This window comes from Acomys minous, assembly GCF_964271855.1.
Source record: "Acomys minous genome assembly, chromosome: 12".
In the NCBI taxonomy this organism is placed as follows: Eukaryota; Metazoa; Chordata; class Mammalia; order Rodentia; family Muridae; genus Acomys; species Acomys minous.
The window spans coordinates 101,578,764-101,599,355 of record NC_140493.1 but is presented as its reverse complement, the minus strand read 5'-3'; the positions used below and the strand labels follow the sequence as shown (position 1 = coordinate 101,599,355).

General features: G+C 47.1%; 1 protein-coding gene across 3 annotated transcripts in view; it reads left to right on the top strand.

Annotated features, from left to right (window-relative positions):
* The first annotated feature begins 8,456 nt into the window (after window positions 1-8,456).
* WIPI1 (WD repeat domain, phosphoinositide interacting 1) overlaps window positions 8,457-20,592 on the top strand; it is a 38,805-nt gene continuing 26,669 nt past the window's right edge. Inside the window, exons 1-3 of one of the 3 annotated variants that reach the window (XM_084751399.1) lie at window positions 8,457-8,659; window positions 14,951-15,033; window positions 17,032-17,201. In XM_084751399.1, the coding sequence (XP_084607525.1) occupies window positions 8,580-8,659; window positions 14,951-15,033; window positions 17,032-17,201 (333 nt within the window). In that variant the 5' untranslated portion in view covers window positions 8,457-8,579. The remainder of the gene's footprint in view (window positions 8,660-14,950; window positions 15,034-17,031; window positions 17,202-20,592) is intronic. The other 2 variants (XR_014773371.1, XM_084751400.1) reach the window with 2 other exon arrangements.

Genomic DNA, 20,592 nt, shown 5'->3' with positions numbered 1-20,592 from the left:
TATATATACATATTAGACAAAAACCCATAATGTTAATAATATATGTAATGCAGGACTTTCAGGTGCTTTTAAAGGGCTTGTAAATTTAAATTTGAAATGTGAAATAAGGTAAAATTAGATTTAAAGGGAATTGTAAATTTCCCAAGACTCTTTTCATTTCTTTTCAACACAGCTAATACAAATAAAAAGATTTGGCTGTAGCTCAGGTGGTAGAGTGCTTGTCTGGCATGAGCGAAGTCCCGGGTTCAATTCCCAGTATCTCATAAACCAGGTCCAGGGAACGCAGACCTGTGATGCCAACACTGGGAAGGTGGTAGCCAGAAGATCCGAAGCCAAGGACATCCTAAGCTGTGTAGCAAGTTCAAAGCCAGGCATGAAACTCTGTCTCAAAGACTGGGTCTCAAAACTCTTTAAAAATGATAATAATAAACAATAAAACAAGCAAAAACATCAGAGGTTTCTTGCCCCCAACCCCAACCCCCCAAACCTTCACCGTCACACAAGAGCTACCTGACTACTCTTCTCACCCCTCTCCCTACCCCAGACACCACGTCTCTTATGTCTCCTGTGAGCACTTTGACCCCGGATCTTTCCCTGACTCCCATGACTGTGTAAGCCACTTCCTTCTCCCTCTCAGGTCTTTTATCAAATGGAACTTTCTAGCAAGGCCTCCTTACTCCCTCCTGCCCCACTGTCTTCCTACCAGTCCCCAACATCCTTTCCCTGCTGTGTCTCCTTAGACACAGCATCCACTTTATCTCCTGTGTTCACTGTCCATCTGGTCCTGCAGGCAGGGAGTTTTTGTTTTTGTTTTTTTTTTTTATACAGCGGTTCATCCCTAGGACCTCAAGCCATGGCTGGCACATAAAGAACACGCAGTAAAGATGGAGTTACTGACTAAATAAGAAGACACCTTCCAAACTTCGCCTCCTAAGAGGAAAGGGGTGAAGGAACTGATCATGCTTCCCACTGACAGAAAGAAAAGTGATTTTGGAAGAGCAAGAACCAGTCCTGAGGTCTCTTCTTGTAGGTCTTTGACATCTGCCGCGGGAACGTTCTTATTCAAACTGGTGTTGCTCACCAGGCTCACGCCATGAGCCTGAAACTAAATATCTCATGTCACTAGATGGCACTGTTCACCAAGAATCTACGGATTCCTAGTCTCTACCCCCCCCCCCAACCAGTGACGTCTCAGGGTGGTGACCTGAGCGGAGACCTTGCACAAGAGTAAGACAAAACCTGCTTTCTTTCGTTTTTGTTGCTGTGTTTTTATTGAGACAGGGTCTCAGTCTAGACTAGCCTGGAGCTTACCATGTAGCCTCGACTCACCTAAAACTCCCTCCTCCACATCATGAGCACTGAGATTACAGAATATGTGGCCGCTAGCTTTCATAGTGCCAAAGATGGAGATAAAAGCCAGGATGTATTCTAAGCAAACACACTACCAACTCAGACATATCCACAGCCCAAATCTCACTTCATTAATACCGCTTAACAGCTAGCCCATGCTCACGCAGAAGCCCAGGTTAACCCATGACCTGGGAACAAATGATGTTTTAAGAATCTATCTCAGGTGCGGGGCATGGTGGCTCACGCCTTTAATCCCAGCACTCTGCCTCTGCCTCCCAAACGCTGGGATTAAAGGTGTTTGCCGCCACACCTGGCTCACATCTGGCTTTTTAACATAAGTTCTGTGAGCTCTAACTCATATGCTTATAAGACAAGGTCACCAACTAAGCTATTTCCCTAACTTTGCTTCATACTCTTAGAAGGAAATATTCATAATATTCATGTTGAATAATGCCAGAGTGCTTGCTGGAATTTCTTCCTGGCCCTTCACATATATATATTATTATATATATATATTATATATATATAATTTATTCACACATATATATATTATATATATAATTTATTCACACACATATATATTATATATATATAATTTATTCATTTACGGAGCTGGCTGGCGTAAGCAGGTGAGCTTGTGCCTCACGTACATGTGGAAGGAAGAGCATAACTTGCTAAAGTCTGATCTCTCCTTCCTCTATGGGGGTCTCGTAGATCAAAAGCCCCTTCACCCTCTGAACCACCTCACAAGTCCCCGTAAATACAAAGATAAGAAGAAAATTAACCCCGAAAGAATGGCCCTATTTAGGGTGAGTTCATTCTTCTCCACCATATTACCTCACGCAGGCTGCAGCTAATGAAAAACCTGAAAACCCCAACTGTGCTTTCTGCACAACCATTTCAAATGCTTCCTGTTTGCAATTCCTGTCCAACTATCTCCTTTCCCAGAAGCGGCTGCGCAGCCAACCCCGCCGCCTCTCCTCCTCTGCAAGGTCAGGTTGACTTCTTTCCTCTGTCCCCACGAAGACACAACCTTTCCTTCTTCCGTCTTTCTCCTGCCTCCCCGGCCTGAGCGCCTTCTCTCTGCCAAGTCCCCCTGACCCTGGCCCCTTTAGGGTCCAAGTTTCTCAGGGCACCTTCTGGATACTGGAACACAGCAATAAAGGAAAAGAGCAATTTCCTGTGACTTGGTTTTATAAAAATAGAATGGGTTTTATAAAAGGAAGACAGGAGGGCCATTTGTTCACCTAGTAGTTACTCTAATTACAGGCAGCCGGGCGGCATGGGCAACCATATTGGGTGACAGAGGGTTGCGTCAGACGGGATGTCTGTCTCATTTCCAACTTCCCTGTTAATGCCCCATGCAGACCCTAATCAGCATCTTACAATTAAAGTCTGCTCATTAGCGAGATAGGAAATGTCCCCATTACGCAAGTTGAGGTCTACAACCTTGCATTACCAATGACATTTAATTCTCAGAACCTGGCTTTATTCTCAGGAAACTTGCCATTTTCCTAGACATAGTGAATCAATCTATTTGCATATGGAAAAGATAAGCATTGAGGAATTGCACCTGGGCAAAGATAATGAGGAAGTCTTACTCCAATTGCAGGAGAGTCATATTTTTCTCCTCTGATACTTTTTTTTTTTTTTGCATTGTTTGGTAGTTAATTTGTTGCAAGAATGTGGGTTAGAAGCTGGGTGTGATAGCGCACACCTGTAATTCCAGGAATTAAGATGGGGAGACAAGGGGGGGGATCAAGAGTTCAAGATCAGCTTTAGCTACATAGTGTGTTCAAGGCCAGGCTGGGCCCCTGGTGAGACTGTGTCTGGAAAAGCAATGAAGTGCTCTGGTTTGGTTTCTATTGCTATGATAAATATCATAGTCAAAAGCAACTTCGGAAGGGAACATTGTTTGGGCTTACACTTCCAGGTCACTATCCAATCCGTGGTGGAGAGAAGGCAAGAACCCATGGAAGAACACTTGGTAGTGACTTGTTCTCAGGCTCACATCCAGCTACCTAAACACACTGTGCTCTCCCGCCTAGGGGTGGTACCGCGCTAGGCTGCCTCCATCAATTAGACGTTCCCGCCAATCTGAGAAAACAACTCTTCAACCGAGGTTTCCTGTTCTCTGAGATGGGCCAAGTTGACAATGATGATTAGCCATCAAAGAAAAAGAAAGAAAGAAAGAAAGAAAGAAAGAAAGAAAGAAAGAAAGAAAGAAAGACCGGGCGTGGTGGCACATGCCTTTAATCCCAGCACTTGGAGAGGCAGAGGCAGGTGGATCTCTATGAGTTCGAGGCCAGCCTGGTCTACAAAGCAAGTACAGGACAGCCAAGGCTACACAGAGAAACCCTGTCTTGAACCTCCCCCCCCCAAAAAAAAAAAAGAAAGAAAGAAAAGAAAAAAGAAAGAAAGGGGGAGGGAGGGAGGGAGGAAGGAGATTAGGATGTCACAAACCCCAAATTCAAATAAGGAGAGCCCCATGGAACACAGAACTCGAACTTTAAAAGGAAGTCTAGTCTGGCAGTCAATATATTCAGCACCTGTGAATTTATTTATAATCGTTTCCTTGGCTTTTTTGTGAATGGACTTCTTGGATTTATTTTTTTTAGGGTGGAGTCACTAAGCAGGCTGCTTACTCACCACCTGGCCCTCCACAAACCACATCCAGACAGAGGACGCACTGAGCTTAAGCCAACAAGGTGCTTTTGAAAAAAAGAATTGGTTAGTTGTCCAGTCGATGCCTTGGGTGTCTCCTTCACAAGCCACCTAAAAGGGCCACTTATTTAACACCCCGGGTACCTGCCAATCCGGTTCCACTTCTGACTTCCTGGCTGGATTCTAGTAGTCAGTTTCCATGCGCTGGCAAGGATTTCTGTCTGAGTATTTCTGCACCGCTCTGAACCCAGTCCTCACAGGACCTGAGACTTTCTCTTGAACCTCTAATGTGTTGTAACACCAGCTGCTTCTGCCTCTTCCTTCTCCTCAGCCTGCCGGAAATCTGTTTTCAAAGCCTGACTTGTTTCCTCACTTTTCTACCCTCTTCCTACATGAAATACATACAGGTTGTGCATAAACCAAACTTAGATTTCTATTAACACAGACGCATATGAAGATAGTTTATATATTGCATATGGAAAAATAAAATCAGAGATGGCAGCCTTGAGATATTATTGCCACATGAGCGGTGATGCGCGTGGACCCAGGAGGCAGCATATGAAGGCAGCTTCTGTTTCTGGGCCTGACTCTTAATTCTTGGGACTATCCAACTCCGGACCTACCACAGGATGAAATGAAACTTGACTTCCCAAACACCTGCGCAGAGGTCTGGCTTCAACACAGTGAGACCTCTTTCCAAAGGGGAAATTAGCTGTGATCCCCCTTTCTTCCTCACATCACCACGTCACCATATTTACTGTGCTGTGCCATTTATTCCCTTAAAATCCTACCGAGCAGAAGGGAGTGGCCCTGAGTGTGGGGTTATGGTAAGGTAAGATGTGGAAAATACACACTGTATCTTCAACACTTAGGGCTTAAAATTAAAATATGATTCAGCTGATTAATCATTTTCTATTCCGGCTGGTGAGATGGACTACCAAAACAGGCCCAGTAACCCAAGTTGGATCTCCTAAACCCACATAAAGGTGGCAGGAGAGACCAGATCTGTAAAGTTATTCTCTGCCCACCTGTGACAGTAGCGCAACACACACACACACACACACCACACACACACACACACACACACACACACACAGAGAGAGAGAGAGAGAGAGAGAGAGAGAGAGAGAGAGGGAGAGAACTACAGAGGAATAGGCACAGCTCCACAGTGTGGCCTACCTCCTTTAATCTTTTAGGGAATTCCATTCTCCAAACCAGATTAGCAGTTACAAGGCAGAAAAGAATTTCAGGATGAACCTGTATGAAGCAGATTCAGAGTCTATTAAAAGACTCTTTTAAGATTTCACTTTGTTTTTATGAAGTTGTGTGTGTGTGTGTGTGTGTGTGTGTGTGTGTGTGTGTGTGTGTGTGTGTGTGTGTATGCGTGCTTACATTTTCACAAAAGCCAAAGGAAGACATCATATGAGCTACAGGCAGTTGTGAGCAGCCTAGTGTGGCTGCTGGAACTCAAACCCTGGTCCTCTGAAAAAGCAGCAGTGGCAGCCCTCTGGCCCCATCTTTTAAAGTTGAAAATATATTTGTGGAAAAGGAATATTGTGTTTCTGACGGCAGCCTTCACAGCAAATGACATCAGTTGTGCTGGAATCTTTTTCCTCAGCCCCCTAATTCCCCTGTTTCTCCATTCTTGCTTTTTAACATATTTAGCTAAACAAAGTATATTAAAAGTTACCTAGCTGTTTATTTAATTTGTTACCATGAGGATGCCTATGAGGAGTGCACATAACACAGAGTATGTACGGAGCTCAGAGGAAAACTTCATTGAGTTGGTTCCCCTTTTCCACATGTATGTAGGTTCTGGGGGCCAACCTCAGGTTGGCAGGCTTAGGCAGTGGGTGCCTTTACTCACTGAGTCATCTGGCTAGCGTTATTGCCTGTTATATATGAGTCTCACACACGTGGCCTCTATTTGTTATTGTTGTTGTTGTTGTTGTTGTTGTTGTTGTTGTTGGGCAGTCTTGCCTCCAAGCATCTCTTGCATTTGCCCTAACCTTTCTGGTCTTGGTATCATCACATCACATTAGCCTCATCTCATGTTCCATATCTCCCAGAATGTCATGTTAGTTCCTTTAAGACTTCTCAGCTGTCGGGCAGTGGTGGCGCACGCCTTTAATCCCAGCTCTTGGGAGGCAGAGGCAGGCAGATCGCTGTGAGTTCGAGGCCAGCCTGGTCTACAAAGCGAGTCCAGGACAGTCAAGGCTACACAGAGAAACCCTATCTCAAAACACAAAACAAAAAAAAAAAAAACAAAGAGGGGGGGGGAGAGAGAGAGGAGAGAGACTTGTGTGCAGGTGTTTGTGTGGATTAGACTGTTCAGCTCTTTTCGAGCATGCAAAGGATGCTTACTGCTTTTTACTTACTGCTTTGTAGAGAAAAGACTTCCAGGCCTTCTCATTTGATCTGCACACACTGGCCAAGTTTATCTGGCCACAACACTACTTTTATCATGACACACTCCTAGGCAAAAACTAACCCCAGCTCCTATTGCTGCCCCTCCGAAGTCCAACTGCTTAGTAACAAACTGATAATAGGCCCTACTTTAAAGCCTTGACTGTGCACTTTTGTCTAACTTCCAGCAGCCTAGCACTTACCTGCCAGGCTCTTGACTCTTTGAACCAAACTGAAAGGATAGTGGCACCTGGGAGGGATGGGGAGAGGCAACTGGGACTGCGAAGATTGCAAAGATCACAAGGTCAAAGCATCCAAACAGCGATTCTTTCCACTTGGGTTTGTTTATACAGCGCCTCACATTGGCCCTAGGGTAATCCTCAGGGGTCCCGTCTGTGAATTGGCAGAGCAATGGACTTAAGAAAATAAACTGTTACTTTTTTTTTTTTTTAATCTCAGAAAAACCAAACTGGAGAGCCAACCAGAAAAGCTTACGTGAAGCAGGGCTCTCTTGCTCATCCACTCTAAGTGTACAGTCCAAATATCTGTATATGATATGTATACTTTTGTGGAGAATTGGGGAACTGTGGCTGACCGTGATGGCTCACACCTGTAATCCAGCATCTGGGAGGCCAAGGAAGGAGAATCATCACCAAGCATTTGAGAAGAGCAAGAAGAGCGTGGACTATAGCCTGAGACAGTATATGCAAAAAAATAAAAGGATGGCTGCATATGCATTGAGTTGCTGCATTCTAAAGAGCTGTGACATCATCAACATCATCATCATCAGTCATCAATCGTTTCGGGGCTGGAGATACGGCTCAGCACTTAAAAGCTATTGATGTTCTTACTGATGACCGGAATTCAGTTTCCTAGAACCTACACCAGGTATCTCAGAGCCAACTGTACACAAGTATTTAGCTTGGGAAGCAAATCTCCGGTGTCAGAATGCATCTCAAATTACATGCGCTTCAAGCTGTACTGTCTTCGAGACTTTATTCCTGTCGTTTCTTTCATTTCTAAAAAATCAAATGCCTTGGCAAATGCTATTGAGCAAAGTTGTTTCTGCACACAGGTCTTGAAAGACCAGTTCACACGCCTCTGCGTATTGTTGGTTTTAGATACATAGTCTAGCCAGTAGGACTTCGACTGCGACTTCAGTAAGTCGTGTACGAATGTATTTTCCACACACAGTTCCATAAGAACCAGATAATGTCATGCTAATGCAATGCTTGGGGTTAGTAAGTGCTCTTTCTCAACTGTAGAGCTTGGATGACTTCTTATCGCTGATCAGTGCAGCCCTTTTAACTTTTCTCCAGGAAGCAAAAGGACTCTCCCAAAGGGCGGGACTTCGATGTCTAGATTTCAATGACACATTCTGTAAGCTAAACGTGCGGGCAGGGAAGCAGGCGTCCCGTCATCTTCCTTGGCGTCACCCTTAATGCTCAGGCAGGCCCGAAGCCCTCAGCTCCACTCCTCCTCCTTCCTATCCCTCGGACGCTCAGGCAATGAAAACACCACCACGTGGCCTGCTGCCTTTGCCTCACGCTCCCTCAACCAATGGCAAGCCGTTGTCTCCAAATCAGGGGGTGGGTTTTCAGCAATTGTCCTACCCAGTTCATTGACCAATGAGCTGGTGGCCAACCGTGGCTGGTTGTGGTGGCCCCTGCCTCGGGGTTTCGTCGGTTCCCTGAGATAAGTGGCGGGGTGGGGACCGGGTTTGGCTGGGGCGGGGGCGGGGCTATAGTTGTGAGGGGCGGGGCTATCCGCCCGGGTGAGTGGGAGGGCGAGGCTAAGTGGGAAATGGGTGGGGTGGGTCCTAAAGGGCTTCAGGCAGAGCTGGAGCAGGGAGGGGCGGGGCTAAATTAGATCCGGCTAGGGGGCGGAGCCTGGCTAGTCCAGGAGGAGACGCAGCTCTGAGGTGGGCGGGTCTGGAGTGGGGTAGAGCTAAGTGGAAGGGGTCGTGTAAGGGCGGGGTCTCGGGGGCAGGGCCTAGAAGGGAGAGGCGGGGCTAAGTGGCATCTGAGTGGGCGGAGCCTGGCTGGAGGCGAGGCCGGGGCGGGACCGAGGCGGCAAGCCGGCCCAAGGAGCCGGCGCGGGCGGGCTGCTGAGGTGGCTGTCCCCCGCTCCGAGCTGCGGCTTCTCGGGTCAAGCCCCCGATGGAGGCCGAAGCCTCAGATGCCCCTCCGGGCCGAGTGGAGGCGGCGCTCAGCTGCTTCTCTTTCAATCAAGACTGCACGTAAGCCACGGCGCCAGCCCCCTGGCCAGGGAAGTGGGGGGACAGAATGTCGCCACCAAAGGGTGTTGTCCTGTAATGCAACTGGTGGCCAGCCGGGGCCTGCGAGCCTACGGTACCTCGACGGGGTAGCCTGCTTCGCGGTGTTGCTCAGCAGTGGGGCTTGAGCCCACCCAGTCGACTGCCAGCCACTGTCAGAAGGGGCCCGGCCAGGATGACCCAAAGAAGTCAACAGGGAGGGTGAAGGGGGCCTTGAATGTGGGGGACCGGGTGTGGGCCACCTAGTGACCGAAAGGGAGATCAGGGACCAAAACAAAAGCGAGGGGAGGGGGGAAGGTGCAACTTGACTCTAGAGGATGCGAGAGGATGGAGAAAACTTTACCATTTGTCCTTGAGTATCTCAACGTGGCATTTGGGCAGGGCCTTGAACAAAGCGGCAGCCTATCCCTGTGGCCCGGCCAGCCCCAGCACTGGGCATCTTGGCTGGTAGCTCTGGCTGTAGGAAGCTTTTCTTTATTTGTCTTACTGTGTTTACTCGCCGTCCACCCAGTCCCAGGAATCTTCCCCGGGAAGCTCGGGAGCCCTTTCTCAGTCCCAGACAGCTTCCCATCCCGGAAACAGGCGTTCCACCCTGTTGCCTTTAAGTGGATTTTTAATGTTTCACTATGATGGTCAACATTTAGACTTTGTTCCATGGGTGAGGAACTGCTTGCCTGTGTTCTAGGCATCTGCAGGATTAAATCTTAGAAGCAAACTGCTGTTCCCTTCACTGTTTAAGTGGAAGCCAGCCTGGGGACCATATGGAATAATCTCTTTGGAATGTGGAGCCCTGAAGCATCAAGCAGCTAAGGGCAGGGATGACCACTTCCCAGTGTCCCACTTCCGGCTGTACCAGTTTTTGCTGTGTTCCTTGTTTTGGAGGCAGCTTCAGGCTTGTACCTTGGCTGCTGGTGGCTGAGCTGTGCTAATATTGAACATTTGGTGGTGTAATTAAGGCCATACGCAGTGTGTTCCATTCTCGGTGTGTTTCTGTTTGAAAACTCCTGCTCTGAACAATATGGCTTTGTTTGAAAAGTCTTTATGTGTAATCATGTAATCGAATAACTGGACAGCTTGGTCGGATGAGTGACTCTCAGGCTGCCTCTGACCACAACCCACAAGAGAGAAAGAAAAAAAAAGTACATTACAACATCTCCCAATACCCATAGACATGCAATAGTCACAAACTATTAAGTGTGGTACCCTGTGGCTTTTTTTTTTCTGGTATTTTGTTCTTGCTTGATTTTGAGGCCCTCTTACATAATCTAGACAGCCTCACACATTCTGATCCTCCTGTCTCTTGTTCTGGAATGTTCTGGAATTAAAGGAAGGATCATCATACTTTGTTCATGTGGTGCTGGGGGTGGAACTCAAGGCTTTATACATGCTAGAAAAGTCTGACCCTATTTTCTTGTTTTGGGGGTGGGGTAGGGTGCAGGGTAGGGAGCATAAGACCCAAAGTTTCGACCACCCTTAGCAAAGACTCTACCACTGAGCTGCTTGCCAGCCTCCAGGCCCTGGAATTTGTATGTCTTTGTTTGCTTTTCAAAAAAAAAAAGCTGTTGTAATCCGTTGGGTTGTTTTGGGGATCATCTCCTAAGATGAGACTTCAATGCATGACAGAATAGATAAAATTCTGAAGTTTTGTAAGAAACTTTTGCAAGAGTGTCTGTCTGTTGTAATGCTGGGCAGTGTTTTCCTTCCCAATTGAACACAGGTGAAGGAGGGGAGGTAGTTTACTTACGAGGAGTAAATCATCTAGACTGCACTTCGTGATATTACTGGATTTGGAAGACAAATGTTATTGTCCATTCTAGTTATTAAACAGCGCAGAGTAACAGCCAGAGAACTGCAAGGTGCTTTGAAAGTTGATTTCCTTGGTCCCCACTGTCAGCTCTGTTTTCCTGGATGAAGGCTCCGCTGGGCAGCTCTGCCTCACCTATAAATAAAAGGTCTTGTCACAGTCAGTTCCTTGGAGCCATGGAGGGTATGACATTGAATTTTAAAATAAATCATCTCCCTTGCTGGATGCCTTTGGGTGAATTGGTGGGTCTTTTTCTGCACGTGAGAGCTGAGTTTGGGATCTAGTCTTTTTAGAGAAGGCAGAGAAAAAGAATCAAATTGTACCAACATCCACTACTCATACTTAATGCTTTGGAACTGGGCTAGACAGCTTAGCTATATTTCAAAACTTGAGTAGTGAATGGGATTTGTCTCCAAGCCCACATCAATGAATAGTGATGAGAATTTTATTTTTACAGAAAGGACTTATGGACAAAATAAGGTATAAATCTAAATTCTAAGTTATGGAGTCTTTTCTGGGCATAGAACAATCCTTTAAAACAAAGGAGGGATCACTGTTGCCTTTTCTCACAAACCCAGCCCTTCTGAGCTACGTGTGGCAGGCAGCTTGGGAGGAACCCTAGGTACTACTGAGGCAAGAGCAGAAAGGTCATTTTAACCCACAACCTCAGAGGCAGCATGAGTAACAGAGAGAGAGATCCTTTCGCAAACATAAAATTGAAGAAACAAGGAAGAAAGCCATTTGTTCCGGAATCAGGACTGAAAATAGGCCTGAAAATTATGCATCTGGACTTTACTTACTACTGTGTGTATCTGAGCATGAAGTGGTTGGCAGCACGTTGGCCACAGTGCGCGTGCGAAGGTCCGGGACCAACTCTGTGGAGCTAGGCCGTCTCCTTTCCACCTTTACAGGGGGTCTGCGGTTCAAGTCCAGCCCTTGACACCTACTTTAAATGGTTAAATCTTTCGGCTAACTCATTTTTGATGGTTCGTGTGGGGCTTGTTTTGTTTTTGAGAGGGAGGTGTGATAAGGATCACTTTGTGTAACCCAGGATGCTTTCCGAGTAACTGGAGACCCTCCTGCCTCTGCCTGCCTCCCCAGTGTTGAGGTTACACGTCTCTTTTTGGTTTTGCTTTAGGACTCTACTGTGTCTTTACTTGCAAGCTTTACATCTTCAGTTTGCAACCAACTGTGTCTATTCTTTTTTGGGGGGGAGTGGGGTATCTGGTTTTTCAGGACACGGTTTCTCTATGTTATGTTGGCCATCCTGGACTCGCTTTGTAGACCAGGATGGCTTCGAACTCACAGCGATCCACCTGCCTCTGCCTCCCGAGTGCTGAGATTAAAGGCGTGCGCCACCACCACCCGGCTTTGTGTCTACTCTTGTAAGAAGAAAATTTAAAAGCAACCGTCAGGGCTGAGGACACTACTAAGTTAATAGATGTTTCTGTAGCATGCACGAGGCTCCAGGCTCTGTCCCTAGCATATTTTCAAGGACAGCTTGGGCTATATGAAAACTCTGCATCACAAAACAACACAAAACCCCAAAATAGTGACCACTCCAGTATATGTCAGAGAACAAAACAAAACCCCCAAATAGTGACCACTCCGCTATATTTTGGGGGTGGCGCACGCCTTTAATCCCAGCACTCGGGAGGCAGAGGCAGGTGGATCTCTATGAGTTGAGGGCCAGCCTGATCTACAAAGCGAGTCCAGGATAGCCAGGGCTACACGAGAAACCCTGTCTCAAAAAATAAATAATTAATTAAAAATTTAAAAAAAGAATTCAAAGATTCTCCTCACTTACCTTTACAAGTGCCTGCCGGTGCTGGTCTGCAGGGCTGGAGGCCAACACCCAGTTTTCACTGGGCTGCAGCAGCAGTTGCCGCCATCCACAGGGCAAGCATGGCCACTTAGCAGGTAGGAGGGCTAAGGCCTAGGCCCTGCTGCCTTGCTGGTTAAAAGCTGACAGCAATAGCTTGTTCCTATATCCCAGGAAAGAACAAATGTTTGTGTAGAAAAGGGAATTGGGGAGAGGAAGGATCATGTGACTTTCTCTTTCAAGAGCCTTGGCATCCGGGCTTGTAAGTTGCTTATTTTAGCATATGCTTCCCTTGAAGACTGAATCTCAGCTTGGCATATATTTGCTTTAAATGAAAAAAACAAAAAAATTGGACTGAACAGTTGGAAGGCCCATTTCTTGCTTTTTTTTTTTCAATTAACTTATTTTTCCTTATATTTACTTATTCATTCATTCATTCACTCATTCATTTAATCACCTTAAAGCCTGATCCCAGGCCTCTCCGGCCTCTCCTCCTAGTCTCATCCTCATTCCCCCTTCCCTCATGCCCCCCTTTCTTTCTTCTCAGAGAAGGCAAGGCCTTCAAGGAGTACCAACCCACCATCGCACCTCAAGTCACAGCAGGACTAAACACACCCTCTCTCACTGACACCTGACAAGGCAGCCCAGCTAGGGGAAAGGGATCCAAAGGCAGGCAAGAGAGTCAGAGATGGCCCCCACTCCCATTGTTAGGGGACCCCCATGTTGACCAAGCTGCTGCTACATATGTATGGGGGGGGCCTAGGTCCAGCCCAAGCATGCTCTTTGGTTGGTGGTTCAGTCTCTGTGAGCCCCCATGCGCCCAGGTTAGTTTACTCTATAGGTCTTCTTGTGGTGTCCTTGACCCCTCTGGCTCCATCAATGGAAGGCCCATTTCAACACCGGCATCCCACATTCCTAGGGCAGAAGTACTTGTGGTCACAGCACTCATCCTGAGAGTGTTCTGTGCAAAGTTTTGGTGAGAGGGGATTTTTTTTTTAAGTGTCAACTAGAGACAACTTTTTTTTTCTCTTTCTCTTTTCCCTTTTTGAGACACAGTCTTGTCACGTAGTCCAGGCTGACCTCAAACCTTCTGATCAAGGACTGTGGTTACACCTGGTCACTCATTTATTTCATCATGTTGCCAGGAATACCTGGTGTCCTAGTTTGCTTTCCATTGCTGTGATAAACACCAGGACCAAAAAACAATGTGGGGAGGAAAGGGCTGACTTCACTTTCTAGCTTACCACCCATCATGTAAGGAAGTATGGGGAGGAGTTCAAGGCAGGAGCCTGGAGGCAGGAACCTGGAGGCAGGAGCCTGGAGGCAGGAGCCTGGAGGCAGGAACCTGGAGGCAGGAACCAGGAGGCAGGAACCTGGAGGCAGGAACCTGGAGGCAGGAATCAGGAGGCAGGAACCTGGAGGCAGGAACATGGAGGTAGGAACCTGGAGGCAGGAGCCTGGAGCACAACCATGGGGGAGTGCTGCTTACTGGCTTGCTCCTCATGATTCATTCAGCTTGCTGTTTTACACAACCCAGGACCACCTGTCTAGGCATGATACCACCAACAATAGAATGAATCCTCTCACTTCACCCATTAACCAAGAAAATACCCCAAGGCTTACCTACAAGACAGTCGGATGAGGAGACATTTTCTCGCTCCAGAGCCCTTCTTCTTAGATTCATCTCAACCTGTATCAAGTTGAGAAAAGGCTAACCACTACACTTTGGCTTACAGCTTCCCTTTATTTATGAGTTAAAAGTGGAGAATTTGGAGCTGAGGTGATAGCTAAGCCAGTGAGAGGACCTAGATTCGAGGCCCAGAATTTATGTAATGTTAATAGTAAATATATATATAGAGATTTAGATATAGATATCTGAGCAAGGCAGTGTATGCTTGTAAACCCAGCTCTGGGGAGGTGGAAAATAAAGCCAGCTGATTCCTCCCCCGGGGCTGGCTAGCCAGCCAGACTTGCCTATCCACTGAGCTTTCTGACATGTGGACAGCACCCAGCACACACCCCTAAATCTGCATATACATGAACACACACACATACGCGTGCAAGCATGTACACGCACATAATGGTAACAACTCACCCTCCCACAAAGGGCTTTCCAAACAAATGATAAGGCCATCTCCCCCAGGCATTGTGGAGGTGGAGACAGCTCCTAAACATTCCTTTTTTCCTAGGCCTGCTCAGCTGGGAAAACAAGATCTGTAGGAGCTTTGACATTCTGCTTGGTAACAGAGCCCAAGCAGTTTCTCTTTAAAAGTGGCCTTTGGAGCTGGGCGTGGTGGTGCACTCTTGTGATCGCAACACTCGGGAGGCACAAGCAGGTAGATCACTGTGAGTTCGAGGCCAGCCTGGTCTACAAAGTGAGCCCAGGACAGCCAAGGCTACACAGAGAAACCCTGTCTTGAAAAACCAAAAAAAAAGGTTGCCTTTGACCTTTCCCCTTTTCCTCAACATGATTGTCTGCCCAGAGCATGCTCTGCTTTGAGTGCCTTATCTAGGATCTGTCCTGAGATTGTGTGTTTACCTCAGCTGCCTCTGGGGACACCTGAGTTTTCAGACAGGGCTTGGAATGTGGTATCTGCTGTCATTCCTGGGCTGTCATCATCTTTTGCAGATCCCTAGCAATTGGAACCAAGGCCGGTTACAAGCTGTTTTCTTTGAGTTCTGTGGAGCAACTTGACCAAGTCCATGGAAGCAGTAAGTGTGTGTGTGTGTGTGTGTATGTGTGTGTGTGTGTGTGTAAGGGTTGAGAAGATAACAATGAGAGGTACCAAATATTTATTTGTTTACTTTATACATATGAGTGCTCTATCTGCATGTACACCTGCATGCCAGAAGAGGGCATCAGATCCCAGTTGCTGGGAATTGAACTCAGGACCTCTGGAAGAGCAGACAATGCTCTTAACCACTGAGCCATCTCTCCAGTCCCCCCTTTTTTCCTCCTTTTCTTAATTCTCTTCTTTTTGGGGTCCTGGGGATTGAACCCCACAGCCCCTTAAAAGCACTCTGCCACCAAGGCTACACCCCAGCCGTAAATTTCAGTCTTGAGCTTCTGATTTCTGTCTTACATCAACCTAAAGAGCCAGTCTTGTGTAGATTTGAATACAAGCCATTGTCTCCTCTTGCATAAAAGCTACAATGGGGCTCTTATTGAAATTTGGCAATAACCTGAGTGACATTTTCTTATTTGTTACAAGAAAGCCCTTGTTTGAAATCATATTGTTGATACTTTTCTACATATTTGTGCTCATGGTGATCAGTTTTTGTCATTGTCAACCCAAAAGGGCACTTGTTGCTTCTTTTTGCTATTACTGGCTCTGTAGCCTATTCACAGCATTCAGTACTAAGGGACATATTTTATATGTTTGAATGAAGGAACACGGTCATATCTGCATAGCCCATATTGAAGGCATTGAAGTATTTCCAGTGAGTATTAAAAATAATTCCACTTACAAATGTGACTGTGATTTTTCTCAGGGTAGTAATTTATGCTGTTGCCATAGTGACAAATATTTCACCTCTGCGGTTTGGTAAATAATACTTGGGGCTCCTTATTTATTTATTTATCTTTATTTATTTATTTTTAATCCCTGTGTGTGAGAGAAGGTGTGTGCCCACTCACATGTGTCCGTCCCCACCTTCCACCACAGTCTCTTTGCTGTCCACCGTTATGTATCTCAGGCAAGCTGGACCACTGTGAGCTTCCAGGAACTCTCCTGTCAGAGCCTCCCATCTCATAGAGCACTGGGGTAATAGGCCTGTGCTACCAAATCCAGCCTTACCTAGGCTACAGGGCTTTGAGCTCAAGCTTTCATGTGTGCATAGCAAGCCCTTTATCCAGTGAGCCATCTCTTCCACCCTTGGTCCCTAATATATTTGTAAAATGCTGTTATTATCATATCGTTTTGTGAATATTTTACATATGTATATGTCTCATGTCATACTTCTGGTGGGACTTGCCTATAAACAAACAAGAAAGACAAATGACAAGACAAGCCTCAGAAGGACACCAAGGCCTCGTTTGGTATTCTGGGGCCTTGCTGCTATTCTTCCCTTCTGAGTACAGAAGTATTTTCTGGCAGCAAGTATGGTGGTGCATGCCCATACAACCCAGCATTCAGGGGGCTGAAGCAGAAAAGATCATGGGCCCCAGGCCAGCCTGGGTTATAGAGCAAGGTTCCGTCTTAAGGAGGGAGGGAGCTGGTGGTATTGGCTCAGAGATAAAGTTGCTTGATGCCAGGCCTCACAACCTGAGTCCATTTCCGAGGACTCACATGGTGGAAAGAGAGAACAAATGCTTGCAAGCTGTCTTCTGAGCTCCTCAAGTGTGTTGTGCTATGCACACACACACAGTAAATGTTCGTGTGTGTGTGTGTGTGTGTGTGTGTGTGTGTGTGTGTTTAATGGGTAATTCTACCATGTATATGGTGTTCAAGATGGCTCTGAGGATCCTGGCTTTGGGTCTTAGTCACTAGGGTATTCTTTGCTTTGAGTATTTGGAAAGGTCCTGGAAGTGTTACCCCTGGAGACAGTTAAAGCTCACTGTCGGGGCCAGGGTGGGTCATTACTGATGAAAGGTATGCAAAGCAAGGCCCAGATCCCATGTGAAAACTACCCTGGGTGGTCCCCAGCGTCACAAAGGCCGGCCTTTCTCTCAAAGGCCATCTGCGTGAGCACACTTCTGCTTCTCCTCAGATGAGATCCCGGATGTATACATCGTAGAGCGCCTCTTCTCCAGCAGCCTGGTGGTGGTGGTCAGTCACACGAAACCTCGCCAGATGAACGTGTACCACTTCAAGAAAGGCACCGAGATCTGTAATTACAGCTACTCCAGCAACATACTGTCCATCCGGCTGAACCGACAGGTGAGGAGGTGGGACATCCCCCCGCCCCATACCCAAGGCCCCAAGGCTTCTGTGATTGGAGCAGAAGAAAAACATCTCTAAAGATGAATGCCTTGAGGTTGGCTAGATGGATCAGCAGGCAAAGCACTTGTCACCAAGCCTGGACCGCTGAGCTCAGTCCCTACCACCCACACTGTTGAAGGAGAGAATTGGCTCGTGCATGTTGTCCTTTGACCTCCACATACATGCAATACATGTGCATGTGCACATGGACAGAAATAAACAAAGGTAATAAAAAAAATTTAAGATGAACCTCTTTGAGATATAGCTCAGTTGATGGAATGCTTACCTGGCATGTGCAAAGCCATAGATCTGAGCCCCAGTACCAGGTAGACAGAGCAGTGTGGTGGTGTGAACCTGTGATACCAGAAAAAACTCAGGAGGGAACCATGTGATGCCAGCACTCAGGAGGTAGAGTCAGGAAAATCAGAAGACTGGGGCTACCCTAGCCGGGTGTGGTGGCACATGCCTTTAATCCTAGCACTCAGGAGGCAGAGGCAGGCGGATCGCTGTGAGTTCGAGGCCAGCCTGGTTTACAAAGTGAGTCCAGGACAGCCAAGGCTAACACAGAGAGACCCTGTCTCGAAAAACAAAACAAAAAACAACCCCCCCCCCTTCTTGTCAATATAGCAAGTTTGAGTCTGTCCTGGACTACATGAGACCCTGTCTTTTTATTTAAAAAAAAAAAAAAGTCTCTAAAGCGAGTATCAAATGCTGCAGATAATGTAACAGAACTCTTACAGCAGCTGGGGGATCATGGTGAAAGTTAGAGAGTATCCAGTCAGGGCATCTTCCTTAGTCACAGTGGCTCATGTCCTCTCTCCAGCATTGGCCATTGCCTGGCCAAGCTCACCATCTCCTCTTGGGGCAGGCTGGCACCAGCACAGATAGGATGAGTCTCCTACACAAGTCGGTCTGTCCCATGAGCTGCCTCCGGGCATCCTAAATAAGTGGAAGAGCTCTTCCGGTCTTGACCCTAGGCAGTGAGATTTATTGTGCGAAGCAGTCTTGCCTCTAAGAATGGCACACCTCAGACCAGGGTGTGGTCCTCCTGGGTCAGCTCTTAAATCAGTAGGTGAGACTGGCCGCCTGCCCTCTGTGTGGCCCCTCCTGGGCAGCCAGCTACTCGGTCTCATGCTTCCGCAGTTTGAGCTGATGCCCACGCCTTCCCTACCACACAGAGGACTGGCCCTTAGGACACCATGCACATTAAGTCAGAGCTCTCCCACTGAGCTAGACCCACACTTTCTCCAGATAATCCTTAAGGATATATTCTTCTGGAGTTTTCATTGTTGAAAGGCATTTCTCTCGTCTCAAATAGGCAATACGCCTTTTAAAAAAGACGTTAACGCTTAGGAGGTGTTGAGTGTGCTAGCGTACTCTCCTGGAGTGACTGGGTTTTACATGCTGTGAGAGCAGGGCCTGTGGCAGGTTCTCTTCATTGCTGTGAGACCTGGCAAGAGAGAGCTCCTGAATGTTTGTTTCCTGCCTAACTGTTAAACAAGTGGATAAGCCAAGAGGCACTTCCTGGGATGGGCAGGGTTATCTACTCAGCTAAATATTCCCAGGAATAGGCAAACAGTGGCGGCCGTTAAGGATGGCGGTGGCTGCTTCTTCTTCTTCTTCTTCTTCTTCTTCTTCTTCTTCTTCTTCTTCTTCTTCTTCTTCTTCTTCTTCTTCTTCTTCTTCTTCCTCTTCCTCCTCCTCTTCTTCTTCTTCCTCTTCTTCTTCTCCTCTTTGTCCTCTTCTTCCTCTTCCTCCTCCTTCTCCTTTTTCTAGAATCTGAACTATTAAATGCTGATTAATAGCTTTCAAGACTTATTTTTATTTTATGAGTATTTTGACTACATGTGTGTATGTAATGTATGTACCACATGTGCACAGTATTCGAGGAGGCCAGCAGAGGGCGCAGGGTCCCTTGGAATTGGAGTTATAGGCAGTTGTGGTCTGCCATGTGGTTGCTGGGAACTGAACTCATCCTCTGCCACAGAAGCCAGCGCTCTCAACTGCCGACCGCACTCTCCAACCCAATGATTAAGATTCTTTTAATACTGAGACCAAGTATTTTGTTAAGTTTCTGAGAAGAAAAAGACTTTAAGTTTTCTGTTTTGCTTTGTTGTTGAGATGGCCTCATTGGTAGCCTAGGCTAGCCTGGAACTCGAAGTGATGCGCCTGCTTCAGTCCCCACGCCCCCAAATGCTGTGACTACAAGAGTGAGCTTCACACCTGGCTCGTTGCTTTGAGTTAATCAGCTATTTTCACAGAGTATCCACTGACGTTCATAGAAAACAGTTGCAGGGACAGAAGGTGAAGGTTTTCAGTGGCATAGAGCAGCCAGGGGGCAGAAAAGGGAAGGCGGCCTGGGAATTTCCTCCCTGAGGGACTTTTTAAGTGGGGTTCTTGGCTCAAGCATGACTTTTTGTTGCAGAACCTTTCATTTTGCAAATAGTGGCAGCCACTGTGTGACGCTAAATGTCTTTTCCGGTACCTGGCCTCCTTTTTAGGATGACTTGGTCATATGTTATCACAAGCAGAGCTCTCAGGTAGTGCCCGTGGAATCTGCTGCTGTGATTTTGCTCTTCCTCTGCATGAGGTGAGGAAGGAAGACTCAAGTGTCTGGTAGACTGTAGGCACCGGCTCCACTCCACAGAACACTCATTAACTCAGGTTCTTGCCCCCCATCCTCCAGAGAGCATGGATGTAGGCAGACCCGCTCCACGGTTAGTGCTGGAGCTAGCAGCAAGCCAAAGCCAACACTGTACCTCCCGTTAGCCCGGTGGTTCTCAACGTTCCTAACGCGGTGACCCTTTAGTACAGTTCTTCATGTTGTGGTGATTTTCAACCATAAATTTATTTTCATTGCTACTTCATAACTGTAATTTTGCTGCTGTTACGGTATGAATCGTTCTGTAAATATCTGATATAGAACCCCCAAAGGGGTCACGACCCAAGGCTGAGAGACACTGCTTAGCCTTTTGTCTTCCAACGCAGTTTGATAAAGACCTGAAGGGCTTCCCGGGTTTCCTCCCTTCAAGTTGCCAGGCTTTGGGCTTAATTTTGGCTTATGCAGTTCACCTGCTGCCGGGAGGTCACGCAAGGCCTGCAGAGCCTTGCTCAGGGGCACGGCAAAGGGCATGGGGTAGGCATGTATTTCTCTGTAGTAACCACCCTGTCACTGTCGGGTCCTCAGACATGTGGCTCCTTTTTAAAAGCAGGAAAAGAGTTGTATAAGAAATCTGTTACACCGGGCGTGGTGGCGCACGCCTTTAATCCCAACACTAGGGAGGCAGAGGCAGGTGGATCTCTGTGAGCTCGAGGCCAGCCTGGTCTACAAAGAGAGTCCAGGACAGCC